General features: G+C 53.1%; 1 protein-coding gene across 3 annotated transcripts in view; it reads right to left on the bottom strand.

Annotated features, from left to right (window-relative positions):
* Positions 1-19682, bottom strand: part of LOC142258174 (methyltransferase-like protein 25B) — an 89362-nt gene that overhangs the window by 46528 nt on the left and 23152 nt on the right. For 2 of the 3 annotated variants that reach the window (XR_012727719.1, XM_075330669.1), the window contains exons 6-7: positions 17881-18024; positions 17229-17742 (exon numbers count right to left, since the gene is read on the bottom strand). Coding sequence is in view for 2 of the 3 variants with exons in the window: in XM_075330669.1 (XP_075186784.1) it covers positions 17229-17742; positions 17881-18024 (658 nt within the window). In the remaining variant the exon portion in view is untranslated. Of the gene's footprint in view, positions 1-16893; positions 17013-17228; positions 17743-17880; positions 18025-19682 lie in introns of those variants that run through there. The other variant, XM_075330670.1, reaches the window with a different exon arrangement.

Raw genomic sequence — 19682 nt, 5'->3', positions numbered from 1 at the left:
TGGGACAGTAAGTCTAGTCGGTCTGGTAGTGCCCACGGTTGGCCGACCGTGAGCTGCCACAGATCCGGATACCACGCCCTCCTCGGCCAGTCTGGGGCGACGAGTATGGCGCGGCTGCAATCGGATCTGATCTTGCGTAGCACTCTGGGCAAGAGTGCCAGAGGTGGAAACACATAAGGGAGCCGGAACTGCGACCAATCTTGCACTAGGGCGTCTGCCGCCAGCGCTCTTTGATCGCGAGACCGTGCCATGAAGGTTGGGACCTTGTTGTTGTGCCGGGACGCCATTAGGTTGACGTCCGGCCTTCCCCAGCGGCGACAGATTTCCTGAAACACGTCCGGGTGAAGGGACCATTCCCCTGCGTCCATGCCCTGGCGACTGAGGAAGTCTGCCTCCCAGTTTTCTACGCCGGGGATGTGAACTGCGGATATGGTGGAGGCCGTGGCTTCCACCCACATCAGAATCCGCCGGACTTCCTGGAAGGCTTGCCGACTGCGTGTCCCTCCTAGGTGATTGATGTATGCCACCGCTGTGGAGTTGTCCGACTGAATTCGGAGCTGCTTTCTTTCCAGCCACTGCTGGAAGGCTAGTAGGGCAAGATACACTGCTCTGATTACCAGAACATTGATCTGAAGGGTGGACTCCTGCTGAGTCCACGTACCCTGAGCCCTGTGGTGGAGAAAAACCGCTCCCCACCCTGACAGACTCGCGTCTGTCGTGACCACCGCCCAAGACGGTGGTAGGAAGGATCTTCCCTGTGATAATGAGGTGGGAAGAAGCCACCATTGCAGAGAGTCCTTGCCGTCTGTGAAAGGGATACTTTCCTGTTCAGGGATGTTGACTTCCCGTCCCATTGGCGGAGAATGTCCCATTGAAGTGGACGCAGATGAAACTGCGCAAACGGAACCGCCTCCATTGCCGCCACCATCTTCCCGAGGAAGTGCATGAGGCGTCTTAAGGAGTGCGACTGACCTTGAAGGAGAGTCTACACCCCAGTCTGTAGTGACCGCTGCTTGTCCAGCGGAAGCTTCACTACCGCTGAGAGACCGATTTGACTTTGAGAAGGTGATGATCCACCCGAACGTCTGGAGAGTCTCCAGCGCAACATTCAGGCTGAGTTGGCATGCCTCTTGAGAGGGTGCCTTGACAAGTAGATCGTCCAAGTAAGGGATCACAGAGTGTCCCTGTGAGTGCAAGACTGCTACCAGTGCCGTCATGACCTTGGCGAACACCCGTGGGGCTGTCGCCAGCCCGAATGGCAGATCTACGAACTGAAGATGGTCGTTTCCTATCACGAAACGTAGAAAAAACATTGGTGCTCTGTAGCAATCGGCACGTGGAGATAAGCATCTTTGATGTCTATTGATGCTAGGAAATTTCCTTGAGACATTGAGGCAATGACGGAGCGGAGGGTATCATCCGGAACCGCCTGGCCTCCACGTGCTTGTTGAGCCGTTTTAGGTCCAGAACGGAACGGAAAGAGCCATCCTTTTTTGGCACCACAACCAGATTGGAGGAAAACCGTGTCTTGTTCCTGAAGAGGAACCGGGATTACCACTCCTTCTGCCTGCCGAAGAGCATCTGCTCGGTGGGGAGGTGGGGACGTTCTGAAGAATCGAGTCGGAGGACGAGAACAGAACTCTGTCCTGTGCACGTGGGCACACTGTCCCTCACCCACCGGTCTGTGACCTGTGGCAGCTAAATGTCGCCAAAGGCGAGCGAGTCTGCCATCAACCGCGGATGCGGAGAGATGAGAGAGCTGAGAGTCATGAGGAGACCGCCCTGGTAGCGGTTCCTCCGGCTGCCTTCCTTGGGCGTGATTGAGCCCGGCCGGAAGCTGAGCCCCTCTGAGGCTTTTCAGCCCTTTTGGACGAGGACAATTGGGACCTGCCCGAGCCTGGGAAGGACCGAAACCTCGACTGTCCTTCCAGGACAGCATTAATAGGGTAAGTCGCAATGCAGACATTGCGAGGTTAAGGACACCACCTGCGGCACAGATGTACATGTGCTCAAGACCAGCTGCGCAAGAACAGCTGAAAAGCTTAGGGTGCCCATACGGCTGTGAATGCCGGAGCAACCGACACGCCGATAGCCTCATAGACAGATTTCAACCAGAGTCCATCTGTCTGTCAATGGCATCTGTAAGTGAAGTCCCATCTCCACTGCAACTATGGCTCTAGCCGCAAGCCTGGAGATTGGAGAATCCACCTTTGGACCCTGGGTCCCGCGCTTGACCACGTCAGGGGGAAAAGGATAACGTGTATCGTTAATACGTTTGGAGAAAACGCTTATCTGGGAAGCGTGGTGTTCCTGGACTGCTTCTCTGAAGTCAGCGTGGCCAGAACAATACTCAATATACGTTTGAGCTACTGAAATGGGACTTCTCCTGCTGTGCTGAGGGAGAAAAGATCCAACATTCCATTGATGGACGCTATAGGATCATTCCTTATGGCGTCACCATCCGGTGTATCCGGAGTGAGAGCGGTGTCAGGATCAAAGTCCTGATGAGCTACGTCTGCCTCATCATACAGAGAGCCTCCTGGGACCCCCCCCGGAGCACCGATTTTATTCCAAATGAGGGTGGCCAGGGAGCAATGATCCAGATTGCCCATGGCCTGTCCGGACTGCAAGTCTCTATCCCATTGCAACTCCGTCCCTGTCCCTGGACAGGGTTGAGAGGTGGTTCTTTTGGCCACGTCAAGTAGAGACCCCGGCTGACCAAGTGCTACAGGGGAGCATTGCACACAATGGAGTTCAGTGCCGTGGAACAGTATCACATGCAGTAAAAACAGCATCGAAAGCCTGTGTAGCTTATATGCTGCTGCCGACTTATAGAGCCAAGAATGGCGACCGTACAGTGCAATGTATATCATACAAGCATAAAGTACAAATGAACACAGCAGCACATGCAATACAAGCAGCATAGAAAGCCTGCTTTTCTGCTGCTGTTGTCTAGCCATCTAGGGGAATATAGCCCAAAATAGCGACCATACAGTGCAATGTATAGCATACAAGCATAAGTACAAATGAACACTGCAACACCTGCAATACAAGCAGCATAGAAAAAAAAAACCTGTGCATCAGCACCCTTGCTTTTCTGCTGCTGTAGTCTAGCCATTCTATGGCGAATATAGCCAAGACTAGCGACCGTACAGTGCAGTGTATAGCATACAAGCATAAATACACATGAACACTTCAGTACGTGCAATACCCGCAGCCTAGAAAGCCTGTGCCTTAGCACCCATGCTTTCCTGCTGCTGATGTGTCGCCATCTAAGAGGGCATATAGCCAAAAATAGCGACCTATGCAGTGTAAGCACAAAATACAAATGGACAAAACTGCGGTATTTAGTGTCAGCACTTCAGGTGCCGCTTACCGCCCGCCTATAAGCGGGTGTGTGGTCGCCCTAGTCCTGTGCCTGGTTGCCCAGAGTCCGAGTGTCGCCATCTAAGATCAGCTCGGACTGCAGGAATGGCTGCCGGCGTCCTTCTCCAGCTCGTGTGAGTAGGGGCGGGCCGTGGGCGTGCCCCAAGTCAGAGCGGGAAACCGGCGTCCCACAGTGTCCAGTGAGAGGGCTGGAGCATGTAAATAAGGCTCCAGCCCTCGGCGCTGCTGATTGTACAGCGTCTCTCCCCTACCCTGATTGACAGGGTGGGGGCGGGAACGAAGCGGAGCTAGGCCGCAAAAGCCGGGGACTGGATTTATAAGCGCCGCCGCCGTAAAAGCGCGGTCGGCGCTAAGTCCCCGGCGCACTACAAGTCCCAGCCGCGCCGCCGCTCCCGGAGCGTCCGGCGCGGTAGTTCCCAATAAATAAAGTCACTCGGCTAGGCTGCAGTGACTGTAACCCCTTACTGTCCCCGGCGCACTAGCACACCCAGCAAGTCTGGAGTGTGCTGTGCCTGTGTGTACGGGGACACAGAGTACCTGAATGGTGCAGGGCCATGTCCCTGAACGGCACTCCCGCTCCACATCCAGCAGGTTCAATGGGTCTGTGGATGGAGCCCGGCCTCAGGGCTTTGGGGCCGGTAAGATCCCACTTCCTCAGAGCCCCTCAGGGGGATGGGGAAGGAAAACAGCATGTGGGCTCCAGCCGCCGTACCAGCAATAGGTACCTCAACCTTACAAACCACCAGTGGGGTGAGAAGGGAGCATGCTGGGGGCCCCATATGGGCCCTCTTTTCTTCCATCCGATATAGTCAGCAGCTACTGCTGACTAAACAGTGGAGCTATGCGTGGATGTCTGACCTCCTTCGCACAAAGCCGAAAAATGGTGAGCCAGTGATCCCACTGGGGGTGTATAGCCAGAAGGGGAGGGGCCTTACACTTTTTAGTGTAATGCTTTGTGTGGCCTCCGGAGGCAGTAGCTATACACCCAATCGTCTGGGTCTCCCAATGGAGCGACGAAGAAATTCCCTTCTTCTTTGTCGCTCCATTGGGAGACCCAGACAATTGGGACGTCCAAAAGCAGTCCCTGGGTGGGTAAAATAATACCTCGTAAGAGAGCCGTAAAACGGCCTCTTCCTACAGGTGGGCAACCGCCGCCTGAAGGACTCGTCTACCTAGGCTGGCATCCGCCGAAGCATAGGTATGCACCTGATAGTGTTTCGTGAAAGTGTGCAGGCTCGACCAGGTAGCCGCCTGACACACCTGCTGAGCCGTAGCCTGGTGCCTCAAAGCCCAGGACGCGCCCACGGCTCTGGTAGAATGGGCCTTCAGCCCTGAGGGAACCGGAAGCCCAGCCGAACGGTAGGCTTCGAGAATTGGCTCCTTGATCCACCGAGCCAAGGTTGATTTGGAAGCCTGTGACCCTTTACGCTGGCCAGCGACAAGGACAAAGAGTGCATCCGAGCGGCGCAGGGGCGCCGTACGAGAAATGTAGAGTCTGAGTGCTATCACCAGATCTAACAAGTGCAAATCCTTTTCACATTGGTGAACTGGATGAGGACAAAAAGAAGGTAAGGAGATATCCTGATTGAGATGAAAGGGGGATACCACCTTAGGGAGAAATTCCGGAACCGGACGCAGAACCACCTTGTCCTGGTGAAAAACCAGGAAAGGGGCTTTGCATGACAGCGCTGCTAGCTCAGACACTCTCCGAAGTGAAGTGACTGCTACTAGAAAAACCACTTTCTGCGAAAGGCGTGAGAGAGAAATATCTCTCATTGGCTCGAATGGTGGTTTCTGAAGAACCATCAGCACCCTGTTCAGATCCCAGGGTTCTAACGGCCGCTTGTAAGGAGGAACGATGTGACAAACCCCCTGCAGGAACGTGCGTACCTGTGGAAGTCTGGCTAGGCGCTTCTGGAAAAACACAGAGAGCGCTGAGACTTGTCCCTTAAGGGAGCCGAGCGACAAACCCTTTTCCAGTCCAGATTGAAGGAAGGACAGAAAAGTGGGCAAGGCAAAAGGCCAGGGAGAAAAACCCTGAGCAGAGCACCACGACAGGAAAATCTTCCACGTCCTGTGGTAGATCTTGGCGGACGTTGGTTTCCTAGCCTGTCTCATAGTGGCAATGACGTCTTGAGATAACCCTGAAGACGCTAGGATCCAGGACTCAATGGCCACACAGTCAGGTTGAGGGCCGCAGAATTCAGATGGAAAAACGGCCCTTGAGATAGCAAGTCTGGTCGGTCTGGTAGTGCCCACGGTTGGCCGACCGTGAGATGCCACAGATCCGGGTACCACGACCGCCTCGGCCAGTCTGGAGCGACGAGGATGACGCGGCGGCAGTCGGCCCTGATCTTGCGTAACACTCTGGGCAACAGTGCCAGCGGAGGAAACACATAAGGGAGCTGAAACTGCGACCAATCCTGAACTAAGGCGTCTGCCGCCAGAGCTCTGGGATCTTGAGACCGTGCCATGAACGTCGGTACCTTGTTGTTGTGCCGGGACGCCATGAGGTCGACGTCCGGCACCCCCCAGCGGCAACAGATCTCCTGAAACACGTCCGGGTGAAGGGACCATTCCCCTGCGTCCATGCCCTGGCGACTGAGATAATCTGCTTCCCAGTTTTCCACGCCTGGAATGTGAACTGCAGAGATGGTGGAGGCCGTGGCTTCCACCCACATCAAAATCCGCCGGACTTCCTGGAAGGCTTGCCGACTGCGTGTGCCGCCTTGGTGGTTGATGTATGCCACCGCTGTGGAATTGTCCGACTGAATTCTGATCTGCTTGCCTTCCAGCCACTGCTGGAACGCTTTCAGGGCAAGATACACTGCCCGTATTTCCAGAACATTGATCTGAAGCGAGGACTCTTGCTGGGTCCACGTACCCTGAGCCCTGTGGTGGAGAAAAAACGCTCCCCACCCTGACAGACTCGCGTCCGTCGTGACCACCTCCCAGGATGGGGGTAGGAAGGATTTCCCTTTCGATAATGAAGTGGGAAGAAGCCACCACCGAAGGGAAGCTTTGGTCGCCTGAGAGAGGGAGACGTTCCTGTCGAGGGACGTCGGCTTCCTGTCCCATTTGCGTAGGATGTCCCATTGAAGAGGACGCAGGTGAAACTGCGCGAAAGGAACTGCCTCCATTGCTGCCACCATCTTCCCCAGGAAGTGCATGAGGCGCCTCAAGGGGTGTGACTGGCCTTGAAGGAGAGATTGTACCCCTGTCTGTAGTGACCGCTGCTTGATCAGCGGAAGCTTCACTATCGCTGAGAGGGTATGAAACTCCATGCCAAGGTATGTGAGCGATTGGGCCGGTGTCAGATTTGACTTTGGAAAATTGATGATCCACCCGAAACTCTGGAGAGTCTCCAGGGTAGCGTCGAGGCTGTGTTGGCATGCCTCTTGAGAGGGTGCCTTGATCAGGAGATCGTCCAAGTAAGGGATCACCGGGTGACCCTGAGAGTGGAGGACCGCTACTACAGTAGCCATAACCTTGGTGAAAACCCGTGGGGCTGTTGCCAGGCCGAACGGCAGTGCCACGAACTGCAGGTGTTCGTTTTCTATGGCGAAGCGCAAGAAGCGCTGGTGCTCTGGAGCAATCGGTACGTGGAGATAAGCATCTTTGATATCGATCGATGCAAGGAAATCTCCTTGGGACATTGAGGCGATGACGGAGCGGAGGGATTCCATCCGGAACCGCCTGGTCTTTACGTGTTTGTTGAGAAGTTTCAGGTCCAGGACAGGACGGAAAGACCCGTCCTTCTTTGGGACCACAAACAAGTTGGAGTAAAAACCGTGGCCCTGTTGCTGAAGAGGAACAGGGACCACCACTCCTTCTGCCTTCAGAGTGCCCAGCGCCTGCAGAAGAGCCTCGGCTCGCTCGGGAGGCGGGGATGACCTGAAAAATCGAGTCGGGGGACGAGAGGTGAACTCTATCTTGTAACCGTGAGACAGCCAGGCGTCGCAAAAGCGGGAGAGCCTGCCACCGACCGAAGATGCGGAGTGAGGAGGCCGAAAGTCATGAGGAAGCCGCTTTGGTAGCGGCACCTCCGGTGGCCTTTTTAGGACGTGACTTAGACCGCCATGCGTCATAGTTCCTTTGATCTTTCTGAGGCCTTTTGGACGAGGAGAATTGGGACCTGCCCGCGCCCCGAAAGGACCGAAACCTCGACTGCCCCTTCCTCTGTTGGGGTATGTTCGGTTTGGGCTGGGGTAAGGATGTATCCTTTCCCTTGGATTGTTTGATGATTTCATCCAAACGCTCGCCAAACAATCGGTCGCCAGAAATTGGCAAACTGGTTAAGCGCTTTTTGGAAACAGAATCTGCCTTCCATTCCCGTAGCCACAAGGCCCTGCGGAGTACCACCGAATTGGCGGCTGCAACAGCCGTACGGCTCGCAGAGTCCAGGACAGCATTAATAGCGTAAGACGCAAATGCCGACGTCTGAGTGGTTATGGACGCCACCTGTGGCGCGGACGTGCGTGTGGCTGCGTCAATTTGCGCTTGACCTGCTGAGATAGCTTGTAGCGCCCATACGGCTGCGAACGCTGGGGCAAAAGAAGTGCCGATAGCTTCATAGATGGATTTCAACCAGAGTTCCATCTGCCTGTCAGTGGCATCTTTGAGTGAAGCCCCATCTTCCACTGCAAGTATGGATCTAGCTGCCAGTCTGGAGATTGGAGGATCCACTTTGGGACACTGAGCCCAACTTTTGACCACGTCAGGGGGAAAAGGATAACGTGTATCCTTAAGGCGCTTAGAAAAACGCTTATCTGGACAAGCATGGTGATTCTGGACTGCCTCTCTGAAATCAGAGTGGTCCAGAAACATACTCGGTGTACGCTTGGGAAACCTGAAACGGAATTTCTCCTGCTGAGAAGCTGACTCCTCCACCGGAGGAGCTGAGGGAGAAATATCCAACATACGATTGATGGACGCAATAAGGTCGTTCGCTATGGCGTCCCCGTCCGGAGTATCAAGATTGAGAGCGGCCTCAGGATCAGAATCCTGATCAGCTGTCTCCGCATCATCAACCATCATCAACCCTCTGAGACCCTGCACAATATGATGATGTCGAGGGAAAATCTAAGCGAGCTCGCTTAGTCGGTCTGGGGCTGGGGTCTGTGTCAGAACCCTCAGCCTGGGATCCATGAGATACCCCGGGAGGACATTGTTGGTCCAGCTGAGGTGGGCCAGGGAACAAAGATTCAACAGAGTCCCTGTGCTGAGATACCGGCCTGGACTGCAAGGCTTCTAGTATCTTAGCCATAGTCTCAGAGAGTTTTGCAAACTCCGTCCCCGTCACCTGAACAGTGTTAGCAGGTGGCTCCCCCTGGGCCCCTCTTAGCAGAGGCTCCGGCTGAGTAAGTGCCACAGGGGCCGAACAGTGCACACAATGAGGGTCAGTGGAACCTGCCGGTAGCGGGGTCGTACATGCGGCGCAGGCAACATAATAAGCCTGTGTTTTGGCATCCCTGCCTTTCGTGGGCGCCATGCTATTATCTTCCCTGAGTAACACAATAGGGTATATAGCCAGAAATCAACTGTGCACCATACAGTGTAAAACATATATACCATAAACATATAATGTTACACTACTGCACAATGGGGCTAGCACCACAGGTGCTGCTTACCACCCGCCTAAAGCGGTTGTGAGGCTACCAGAGTCCCTGCCTGGGTCTCCCAGACTTTGTCCCCCTCTGCAGCGTCCGAGGAGCTGACAGGAATGGCTGCTGGCGTCCTGAGGAGAGGAGGGAGCCATGGGCGTGACCCAGAAAGAGCGGGAACTGGTGCCCGCACTGTGCACAGTGAGAGGGGTGGAGTATGCAAAGCATGCTCCAGCCCTCAGTGCTGCTCGTTCTGTGCAGCGTCCCGCCCTTCCCCTGCCTGTCAGGGCTGTGGGCGGGAGGAAAGGAAACTAGGCCGCAAAAAGCCGGGGACTCTAGTAATAAACGCGGCCGCCGTAAAAGCGCGGCCGGCGTGAAAGTCCCCGGCGCACTACAAGTCCCAGCCGCGCCGCAGTGTTTCCATGGCCGCGGCGGTCAGTGCGGCAGTCCCTATACATAAACACACTCAGCAACGCTGAGTGTGTAATGGCACATATTAACCCGGTCAGCGCCGTGGTCCCCGGTGCACTAGCACACCCAGCAAAGCTGGAGTGTTGCTGTGCGCTGTCCCCACAGGGATACAGAGTACCTCCAAGTAGCAGGGCCATGTCCCTGAACGATACCCGGCTCCTATCCAGCAGGCTCCACAGGAGTTGTGGATGAAGCACGGTCTCAGTGCCTGGAGACCGATAGGATCCCACTTCACCCAGAGCCCTGAGGGGGATGGGGAAGGAAAATAGCATGTGGGCTCCAGCCTCCGTACCCGCAATGGATACCTCAACCTTACAACACCACCGACAAGAGTGGGGTGAGAAGGGAGCATGCTGGGGGCTCTATATGGGCCCACTTTTCTTCCATCCGACATGGTCAGCAGCTGCTGCTGACCAATCTGTGGAGCTGTGCGTGCGTGTCTGACCTCCTTCGCACAAAGCAAAAAACAGAGGAGCCCGTGGGAGCACGGGGGGTGTATAGGCAGAAGGGGAGGGGCTTAACACTTTTAAGTGTAATACTTTGTGCGGCCTCCGGAGGCATAGCCTATACACCCAATTGTCTGGGTCTCCCAATGGAGCGACAAAGAAATATAACATTAGATGACTTAGAAAAAGGAGCTTAAAGTCACGGTATAGGATGGGATCACTATATGAACGCAAATTTAGCACCTCCATTACAGCCTTTGCCTGCACAGTGGAGGCCGGGCCTGGTGAGAAAAATCAACACCAGCTACACTCAGCTCAGGTGTCGGCTGCTCCAGAAGTGTCAGTTTCTTCCGGGGATCGCTGACTACGCCGGCATCACTCTACTCTCCTACAGGCATATTAGACATTTGGAGGAAGCTAGAGTTGTCACTTGCCTGATTTGCCAAAACTGGAGGAAAGTGAAGCCAGCAATGATTGGCCACAGGGATCACATGACATAACACCCTCACATGATCTCCAGAACGATAATGCCAACACTGCTGGAACAGCGCCAAAGCAGAGTATAAGTGATGTTATTCTACTGGGGGGAGACATAAGGATTCCCAGTAGTGGAGAACACATTTAGGTCACGTGAAAATATATAAGTAGCAAAATAATGTTTGTAGCAAAGAAGGGAATTTTGTTACTTACCGTAAATTCCTTTTCTTCTAGCTCCAATTGGGAGACCCAGACGATTGGGGTGTATAGCTACTGCCTCCGGAGGCCACACAAAGCATTACACTAAAAAGTGTAAGGCCCCTCCCCTTCTGGCTATACACCCCCCGTGGGATCACGGGCTGCTCAGTTTTAGTGCTAAAGCAAGAAGGAGGAAAGCCAATAACTGGTTTAAACAAATTCAATCCGAAGTAACATCGGAGAACTGAAACCGTTCAACATGAACAACATGTGTACCCGAAAAAAACAAAAATCCCGAAGGAAACAGGGCGGGTGCTGGGTCTCCCAATTGGAGCTAGAAGAAAAGGAATTTACGGTAAGTAACAAAATTCCCTTCTTCTTCGGCGCTCCATTGGGAGACCAAGACGATTGGGACGTCCAAAAGCAGTCCCTGGGTGGGTAAAATAATACCTCAAGTTAGAGCTGCAAAACAGCCCTCCCCTACGAGGAGGCAACCGCCGCCTGCAGGACTCTTCTACCTAGGCTGGCGTCCGCCGAAGCGTAGGTATGCACCTGATAATGTTTGGTGAAAGTGTGCAGACTCGACCAGGTAGCTGCCTGGCACACCTGTTGAGCCGTAGCCTGGTGTCGTAATGCCCAGGACGCACCCACGGCTCTGGTAGAATGGGCCTTCAGCCCTGATGGAACCGGAAGCCCAGCAGAACGGTAGGCTTCAAGAATTGGTTCCTTGATCCATCGAGCCAGGGTGGATTTGGAAGCCTGCGACCCTTTGCGCTTACCAGCGACAAGGACAAAGAGTGCATCCGAGCGGCGCAGGGGCGCCGTGCGGGAAATGTAGATTCTGAGTGCTCTCACCAGATCTAACAAATGCAAATCCTTTTCATACCGATGAACTGGAAGAGGACAAAAGGAAGGTAAGGAGATATCCTGATTAAGATGAAAGGAGGATACCACCTTAGGGAGAAACTCCTGACTCGGGCGCAGCACTACCTTGTCCTGGTGAAACACCAGGAAGGGAGCTTTGGATGACAGCGCTGCCAGCTCGGATACCCTCCGAAGAGACGTGACCGCTACCAGGAAGGCCACTTTCTGTGAGAGTCGAGAAAGTGACACATCCTTCAGAGGCTCGAAGGGCGGCTTCTGGAGAGCAACCAGTACCCTGTTCAGATCCCATGGATCTAACGGCCGTTTGTACGGAGGGACGATGTGACGAACCCCCTGCAGGAACGTGCGTACCTGAGGAAGTCGTGCTAGACGCTTCTGAAAAAATACTGATAGCGCTGAGACTTGTCCTTTAAGGGAGCCGAGCGCTAAGCCTTTTTCCAAACCAGATTGCAGGAAGGAAAGAAAAGTAGGCAATGCAAATGGCCAGGGGGACACTCCCTGTGCAGAGCACCAGGATAAGAAAATCTTCCACGTTCTGTGATAGATCTTAGCAGACGTGGGCTTCCTAGCCTGTCTCATGGTGGCCACGACCCCTTGAGATAATCCTGAAGACGCTAGGATCCAGGACTCAATGGCCACACAGTCAGGTTCAGGGCCGCAGAATTCAGATGGAAAAACGGCCCTTGTGACAGTAAGTCTGGCCGGTCTGGTAGCGCCCACGGTTGGCCGACCGTGAGATGCCACAGATCCGGGAACCACGACCTCCTCGGCCAGTCTGGGGCGACGAGTAAGACGCGGCGGCAATCGGACCTGATCTTGCGTAGCACTCTGGGCAAGAGTGCCAGAGGGGGAAACACATAGGGAAGCTGGAACTGCGACCAATCTTGCACTAAGGCGTCTGCCGCCAGAGCTCTTTGATCGCGAGACCTCGCCATGAAGGTCGGGACCTTGTTGTTGTGCCGAGACGCCATTAGGTCGACGTCCGGCATTCCCCAGCGGCGACAGATTTCCTGAAACACGTCCGGGTGAAGGGACCATTCCCCTGCGTCCATGCCCTGGCGACTGAGGAAGTCTGCTTCCCAGTTTTCTACGCCGGGGATGTGAACTGCGGATATGGTGGAGGCCGTGGCTTCCACCCACTTCAGAATCCGCCGGACTTCCTGGAAGGCTTGCCGACTGCGTGTCCCACCTTGGTGGTTGATGTATGCCACCGCTGTGGAGTTGTCCGACTGAATTCGGATCTGCTTTCCTTCCAGCCAGTGCTGGAAGGCTTGTAGGGTAAGATACACTGCCCTGATTTCCAGAACATTGATCTGAAGGGTGGACTCCTGCTGAGTCCACGCACCCTGAGCCCTGTGGTGGAGAAAAACTGCTCCCCACCCTGACAGACTCGCGTCTGTCGTGACCACCGCCCAGGATGGGGGTAGGAAGGACCTTCCTTGTGATAATGAGGTGGGAAGAAGCCACCACTGAAGAGAGTCCTTGGCCGTCTGAGAAAGGGAGACTTTCCTGTCTAAGGACGTCGACTTCCTGTCCCATTGGCGGAGAATGTCCCATTGAAGTGGGCGCAGATGAAACTGCGCAAACGGGACTGCCTCCATTGCTGCCACCATCTTCCCCAGGAAGTGCATGAGGCGTCTTAAGGGGTGCGACTGGCCTTGAAGGAGAGACTGCACCCCTGTCTGTAGTGACCGCTGCTTGTCCAGCGGAAGCTTCACTACCGCTGAGAGAGTATGAAACTCCATGCCAAGATATGTTAGTGATTGGGTCGGTGACAGATTTGACTTTGAAAAGTTGATGATCCACCCGAAAGTCTGGAGAGTCTCCAGCGCAACGTTCAGGCTGTGTTGGCATGCCTCTTGAGAGGGTGCCTTGACAAGTAGATCGTCCAAGTAAGGGATCACCGAGTGTCCCTGAGAGTGCAAGACTGCTACCACTGCTGCCATGACCTTGGTGAAAACCCGTGGGGCTGTCGCCAGACCAAATGGCAGGGCTACGAACTGAAGATGGTCGTCCTCTATCACGAAGCGTAGAAAACGCTGGTGCTCTGGAGCAATCGGCACGTGGAGATAAGCATCTTTGATGTCTATTGATGCTAGGAAATCTCCTTGAGACATTGAGGCAATGACGGAGCGGAGGGATTCCATCCGGAACCGCCTGGTTTTCACGTGCTTGTTGAGCAGTTTTAGGTCCAGAACAGGACGGAAAGAGCCGTCCTTTTTTGGCACCACAAACAGATTGGAGTAAAAACCTTGACCTTGTTCCTGAAGAGGAACAGGGATCACCACTCCTTCTGCCCTTAGAGAGCACACCGCCCCCAGAAGAGCATCGGCTCGGTCGGGATGTGGGGAAGTTCTGAAGAACCGGGGCGGAGGACGAGAACTGAACTCTATCCTGTACCCGTGAGACAAAATGTCTGTTACCCACCGGTCCTTGACCTGTGGCAGCCAAATGTCGCAAAAACGGGAGAGCCTGCCACCGACCGAGGATGCGGAGAGAGGAGGCCGAAAGTCATGAGGTAGCCGCCTTGGAAGCGGTTCCTCCGGCTGCTTTCTTTGGGCGTGAGTGAGCCCGCCAGGAATCTGAGCTCCTCTGCTCCTTCTGAGTCCTTTTGGACGAGGAGAATTGGGCTCTGCCCGAGCCTCGAAAGGACCGAAACCTCGACTGTCCCCTCCTCTGTTGGGGTTTGCTTGATCTGGGCTGGGGTAAGGAAGAGTCCTTACCCTTGGACTGTTTAATGATTTCAGCCAATTGCTCACCAAACAGTCTGTCTCCAGATAATGGCAAACTTGGTTAAGCATTTTTTGGACGCAGAATCTGCTTTCCATTCTTTCAACCACAAGGCTCTGCGTAAAACCACAGAGTTGGCAGACGCCATAGATGTACGGCTCGTAGAGTCCAGGACAGCATTGATAGCGTAAGTCGCAAACGCAGACATTTGCGAGGTTAAGGACGCCACTTGCGGCACTGATGGACGTATGACAGAGTCCACCTGCGCCAGACCAGCTGAAATAGCTTGGAGTGCCCACACGGCTGCGAATGCTGGAGCAAACGACGCGCCGATAGCTTCATAGACAGATTTCAACCAAAGGTCCATCTGTCTGTCAGTGGCATCTTTAAGTGAAGCCCCATCTTCCACTGCAACTATGGATCTAGCCGCAAGCCTGGAGATTGGGGGGTCCACCTTTGGACACTGGGTCCAGCGTTTGACCACGTCAGGGGGAAAAGGATAACGTGTATCCTTAAGACGTTTGGAGAAACGCTTATCTGGATAAGCATGGTGTTTCTGGACTGCTTCTCTGAAGTCAGAGTGGTCCAGAAAAGTACTCAATTTACGCTTGGGGTATCTGAAATGGAATTTCTCCTGCTGTGCAGCTGCCTCTTCCACTGGAGGAGCCGGGGGAGAAAGATCCAACAGTTTATTGATGGCCGCTATAAGGTCATTTACCATGGCGTCACCATCAGGGGTATCCGGATTGAAAGCGGTCTCAGGGCTAGACTCCTGATTACCTGCCTCTGTCTCATCATACAGAGAATCTTCTCGCTGAGACCCTGACCAGCGTGATGACGCCGAGGGTCTCTCCCAGCGAGCTCGCTTAGGCTGCCTGGGACTGTCGTCCGAGTCAGAGCCTTCAGCCTGTGATGTCTGGGACCTCCTTGGAGCCCGGATTAGTTCCAACTGAGGGGGACTAGAATCAGCAGTACCCATGGTCTGAGTGACCGGCCTGGACTGCAAAGTTTCCAGAATTTTTGTCATAGTCACAGACATCTTATCAGCAAAAACTGCAAACTCTGTCCCCGTCACCGGGACAGGGTTCACAGGCGTCTCTGCCTGGGCCACTACTAGCATAGACTCCGGCTGACGAAGTGGCACAGGGACCGAACATTGCACACAATGGGGGTCAGTGGAGCCTGTCGGTAGATCAGCCCCACATGCGGTACAGGCAGCATATGAAGCCCGTGCCTTGGCACCCTTGCTTTTTGCGGATGACATGCTGTTGTCTCCTCAGAGCAATCTAGGGTATAAAGCCAAGAAGCGACCTACAGTGCAATATATATATATATCTATATAGGTACCTCCAAAAAGTACACAAAATAACACTGTGGCACTAGTGGGGTCAGCACATATGTGCTGCTTACCGCCCGCTTAAGAGCGGTTGTGTGGTCGCCAGAATCCCCTGTCTGGGTCTCCCAGGGCTATGTCCGTTCTCCAGCCAGACTGCTTGCAGGAATGGCCGCCGGCGTCCTGTGAAGAGGGACGGCCCGTGGGCGTGTTCAGACCAAGAGCGGGAAACTGGCGTCCCACTGTGCCCAGTGAGAGGGCTGGAGTATGTAAATAAGACTCCAGCCCTCGGCGCTGATCATTGGATCGCGTCTCTCCCCTTCCCTGAATGACAGGGTTGGGGGCGGGAACGAACCGTAACTAGGCCGCAAAAGCCGGGGACTAGATTTATGAGCGCTGCCATCGTAAAAGCACGGCCGGCGCGAAGTCCCCGGCGCACCACAGGTCTCAGCCGCGCCGCAGCTTTAAGTGGCAGTCGGCGCGGTAGTTCCCCACAATAATGCCACTCAGCAAAGCTGTAGTGCATATAACCCCAGCGCACAGCGCTACTGTCCCCGGCGCACTAGAACACCCAGCAACTCTGGCGTGTTCTGTGCCTGTCTGTAGGGGACACAGAGTACCTGAATGTTGCAGGGCCGTGTCCCTGATGGTACCCAGCTCCGTATCCAGCAGGATCTCCGGGTCTGTGGATGGAGCCCGGCCTCAGAGCCTGAAGGCCGGTAAGATCCCACTTCACCAGAGCCCTTTAGGGGGATGGGGAAGGAAAGCAGCATGTGGGCTCCAGCCTCCGTACCCGCAATGGGTACCTCAACCTTAACAAACACCCGACAAGAGTGGGGTGAGAAGGGAGCATGCTGGGGGCCCAAATATGGGCCCTCTTTTCTTCCATCTGACATAGTCAGCAGCTACTGCTGACTAAACAGTGGAGCTATGCGTGGATGTCTGACCTCCTTCGCACAAAGCTTGAAAACTGAGCAGCCCGTGATCCCACGGGGGGTGTATAGCCAGAAGGGGAGGGGCCTTACACTTTTTAGTGTAATGCTTTGTGTGGCCTCCGGAGGCAGTAGCTATACACCCAATCGTCTGGGTCTCCCAATGGAGCGCCGAAGAAAATATATATATATATATATATATATATATATATATATATATATATATATATATATATATATATATATATATATATATATATTTTCTTCGGCGCTCCATTGGGAGACCCAGACGATACAAGAGCAGGGTGAGCATCACGTCACTATATATATATATATATATATATATATATATATATATATATATATATATATATATATATATATATATATATATATATATATATATATATATATATATATATATAGCAGCAGGGCCAGACTGAAGAATGCCACCACTTTCTGGTGCTGGGACAACATGTCTTCTACTAAGGTGAGGCTGAGGGGGGCATCAGGATCTAAACCGATTCGACGCAGGCCTTTCTTGGCATATCTGAAAAAAAAACCCGAACACAATGTCCATCAGCGCTGCATGTGTAAGTGAGTAGTGCTGGAAAAACCCTTTAAGTTTAGGCTTACTCTGTAAAAGGCAGCTTGTGAGCATTCTTGATGGTCTGCACCCCGGCGCGTTTCATGGTGGGATCTATACCCCGGATCACAGTCTCCAGCACGGCCCTGTAACAATGAATCCTTAATATGTCACTCTCACCTTTCAGGCGCTCTATGTAATCCTCAATGGCATGGCAAGCCACCTCTCTGGTCTTGTAGGAAAGTTTGTGGCCGGGGAGTCCAGAGACCCAGGAGCTTACAGGGTAGCCGAACTGTTGTAGGTGCGAGTCACTGCAGGGAGATTGAGCCAGGACGCCTGGAGGCTGCGGCACTTCACAAGTGGTCAATTTCATATAGCAGCAGGCAACTGAGGTGATGCCAATGATGTGGGGGCACCGGGTGAAGTGGCGCAGCATGGCGACGCTGAGGTCCCCGCAGGCATGGAGTCCGGTTAATATAAAGTTGTCCTTCTGAGTAAAATGGTGCTGGTCTAAAGAACTTACAGCAGCCGTTATCGGGTCTTCTGTATTGGTCGGACTCGTATTGGATCCAGTATCTTCGTGACTCGTTATCTGATGTACAAATTCTTCCCACGAGGCTTGAGGGTCTATACAAGCCGAGACGTGACGTGGAGGTCTGGTTGACGTGATGCTGGTGATATCGTAAGCAGCGATCTTGAAGGAGATAGAAAGAAAAATGCATAAGTGAAAAGAATGAAAAGATATTGCTTGTCCTGTCCCCCAGCCATGACCGTACCAAACTAGACAAAAAAAAAATTACAGGTTACAGGTAAAGTTGACTTCTAAAGGCACCTTTGTCTGCCTCTTTTGCTCCTTTTTCAGCATGTAAATGAGATCTCGGTCGAATTTGACAGCCATGGACACAAGGTTTTGGTCAGCTTCTACTGCTGTGACGCCAAGTCCATGACCAAAGGATAAGACCCTTGACAGGTGACCCTAAAAAGACAATGTAGTGGTGGAGAGGTGATCAGCAAGCATCCAGCAGTCATCTTCATGGATGGATAGTCAGATACACCAAGAACAATGCTAAGCACTCACATCCCATTTAAGGGGGTTATTTGAATTTTTATATATACTAGCTGTAGTACCCCGGCGTTGCCCGGGATAGTAACAGTCTCTTTCTGTCTCTTTCCATCTATCTCTCTGTCTGTCTCTATGTGTGTGTCTCTTTCCCTGTTTGTCTGTCTGTGTGTCTGTCTCTATCCATGTGTGTCTGTTTCTATCTAGATCTGTGTGTCTGTCTATCTCTCTGTGTCTGTCTCTGTATCTCTGTGTCTGTCTGTGCCTGTCTCTCTGTCTCTTTCCCCGTCTCTACAAATATGACAAAAGACTGATCCGCACATCCAACAAATGTGAGCAAGGTGCTAGCTGAAAAAACATTTCAACTACAAAATATAGACAGCTGCACACTAAAATGATAACAATGAAAAAGGGAAACTCTAGTATTGATTTACAGCTATAGGAATATTTGAAAAAAGAGACACTTAGCTTATGTATTGGCCAATGCATGTGAGCCCGGTCACCACGGCAAGGTGCATCTCTTGCTGCTCGCATGCATTGGCCAATACATAAGCTAAGTGTCTCTTTTTTCAAATATTCCTATAACTGTAAAGCAATACTAGTTTCCCTTCTTTCCCCGTCCCTGTCTGTCTGTCTCTTTCCCTGTCTGTCTGTCTCTTTCCCTGTCTGTCTGTCTCTTTCCCTGTCTGTCTGTCTCTTTCCCTGTCTGTCTGTCTCTTTCCCTGTCTGTCTGTCTCTTTCCCTGTCTGTCTGTCTCTTTCCCTGTCTGTCTGTCTCTTTCCCTGTCTGTCTGTCTCTTTCCCTGTCTGTCTCTTTCCCTGTCTGTCTGTCTCTTTCCCTGTCTGTCTCTTTCCCTGTCTGTCTGTCTCTTTCCCTGTCTGTCTCTTTCCCTGTCTGTCTCTTTCCCTGTCTGTCTCTTTCCCTGTCTGTCTCTTTCCCTGTCTGTCTCTTTCCCTGTCTGTCTCTTTCCCTGTCTGTCTCTTTCCCTGTCTGTCTCTTTCCCTGTCTGTCTCTTTCCCTGTCTGTCTCTTTCCCTGTCTGTCTCTTTCCCTGTCTGTCTCTTTCCCTGTCTGTCTCTTTCCCTGTCTGTCTCTTTCCCTGTCTGTCTCTTTCCCTGTCTGTCTCTTTCCCTGTCTGTCTCTTTCCCTGTCTGTCTCTTTCCCTGTCTGTCTCTTTCCCTGTCTGTCTCTTTCCCTGTCTGTCTCTTTCCCTGTCTGTCTCTTTCCCTGTCTGTCTCTTTCCCTGTCTGTCTCTTTCCCTGTCTGTCTCTTTCCCTGTCTGTCTCTTTCCCTGTCTGTCTCTTTCCCTGTCTGTCTCTTTCCCTGTCTGTCTCTTTCCCGGTCTGTCTCTTTCCCGGTCTGTCTCTTTCCCGGTCTGTCTCTTTCCCGGTCTGTCTCTTTCCCGGTCTGTCTCTTACCCGGTCTGTCTCTTACCCTGTCTGTCTCTTACCCTGTCTGTCTCTTACCCTGTCTGTCTCTTACCCTGTCTGTCTCTTACCCTGTCTGTCTCTTACCCTGTCTGTCTCTTACCCTGTCTGTCTCTTACCCTGTCTGTCTCTTACCCTGTCTGTCTCT

This window comes from Anomaloglossus baeobatrachus, chromosome 12 (genome assembly GCF_048569485.1).
Source record: "Anomaloglossus baeobatrachus isolate aAnoBae1 chromosome 12, aAnoBae1.hap1, whole genome shotgun sequence".
Taxonomy (NCBI): Eukaryota; Metazoa; Chordata; class Amphibia; order Anura; family Aromobatidae; genus Anomaloglossus; species Anomaloglossus baeobatrachus.
Note: the sequence above shows the minus strand (reverse complement) of the source record. Positions and strands in the feature narration are given on the sequence as shown.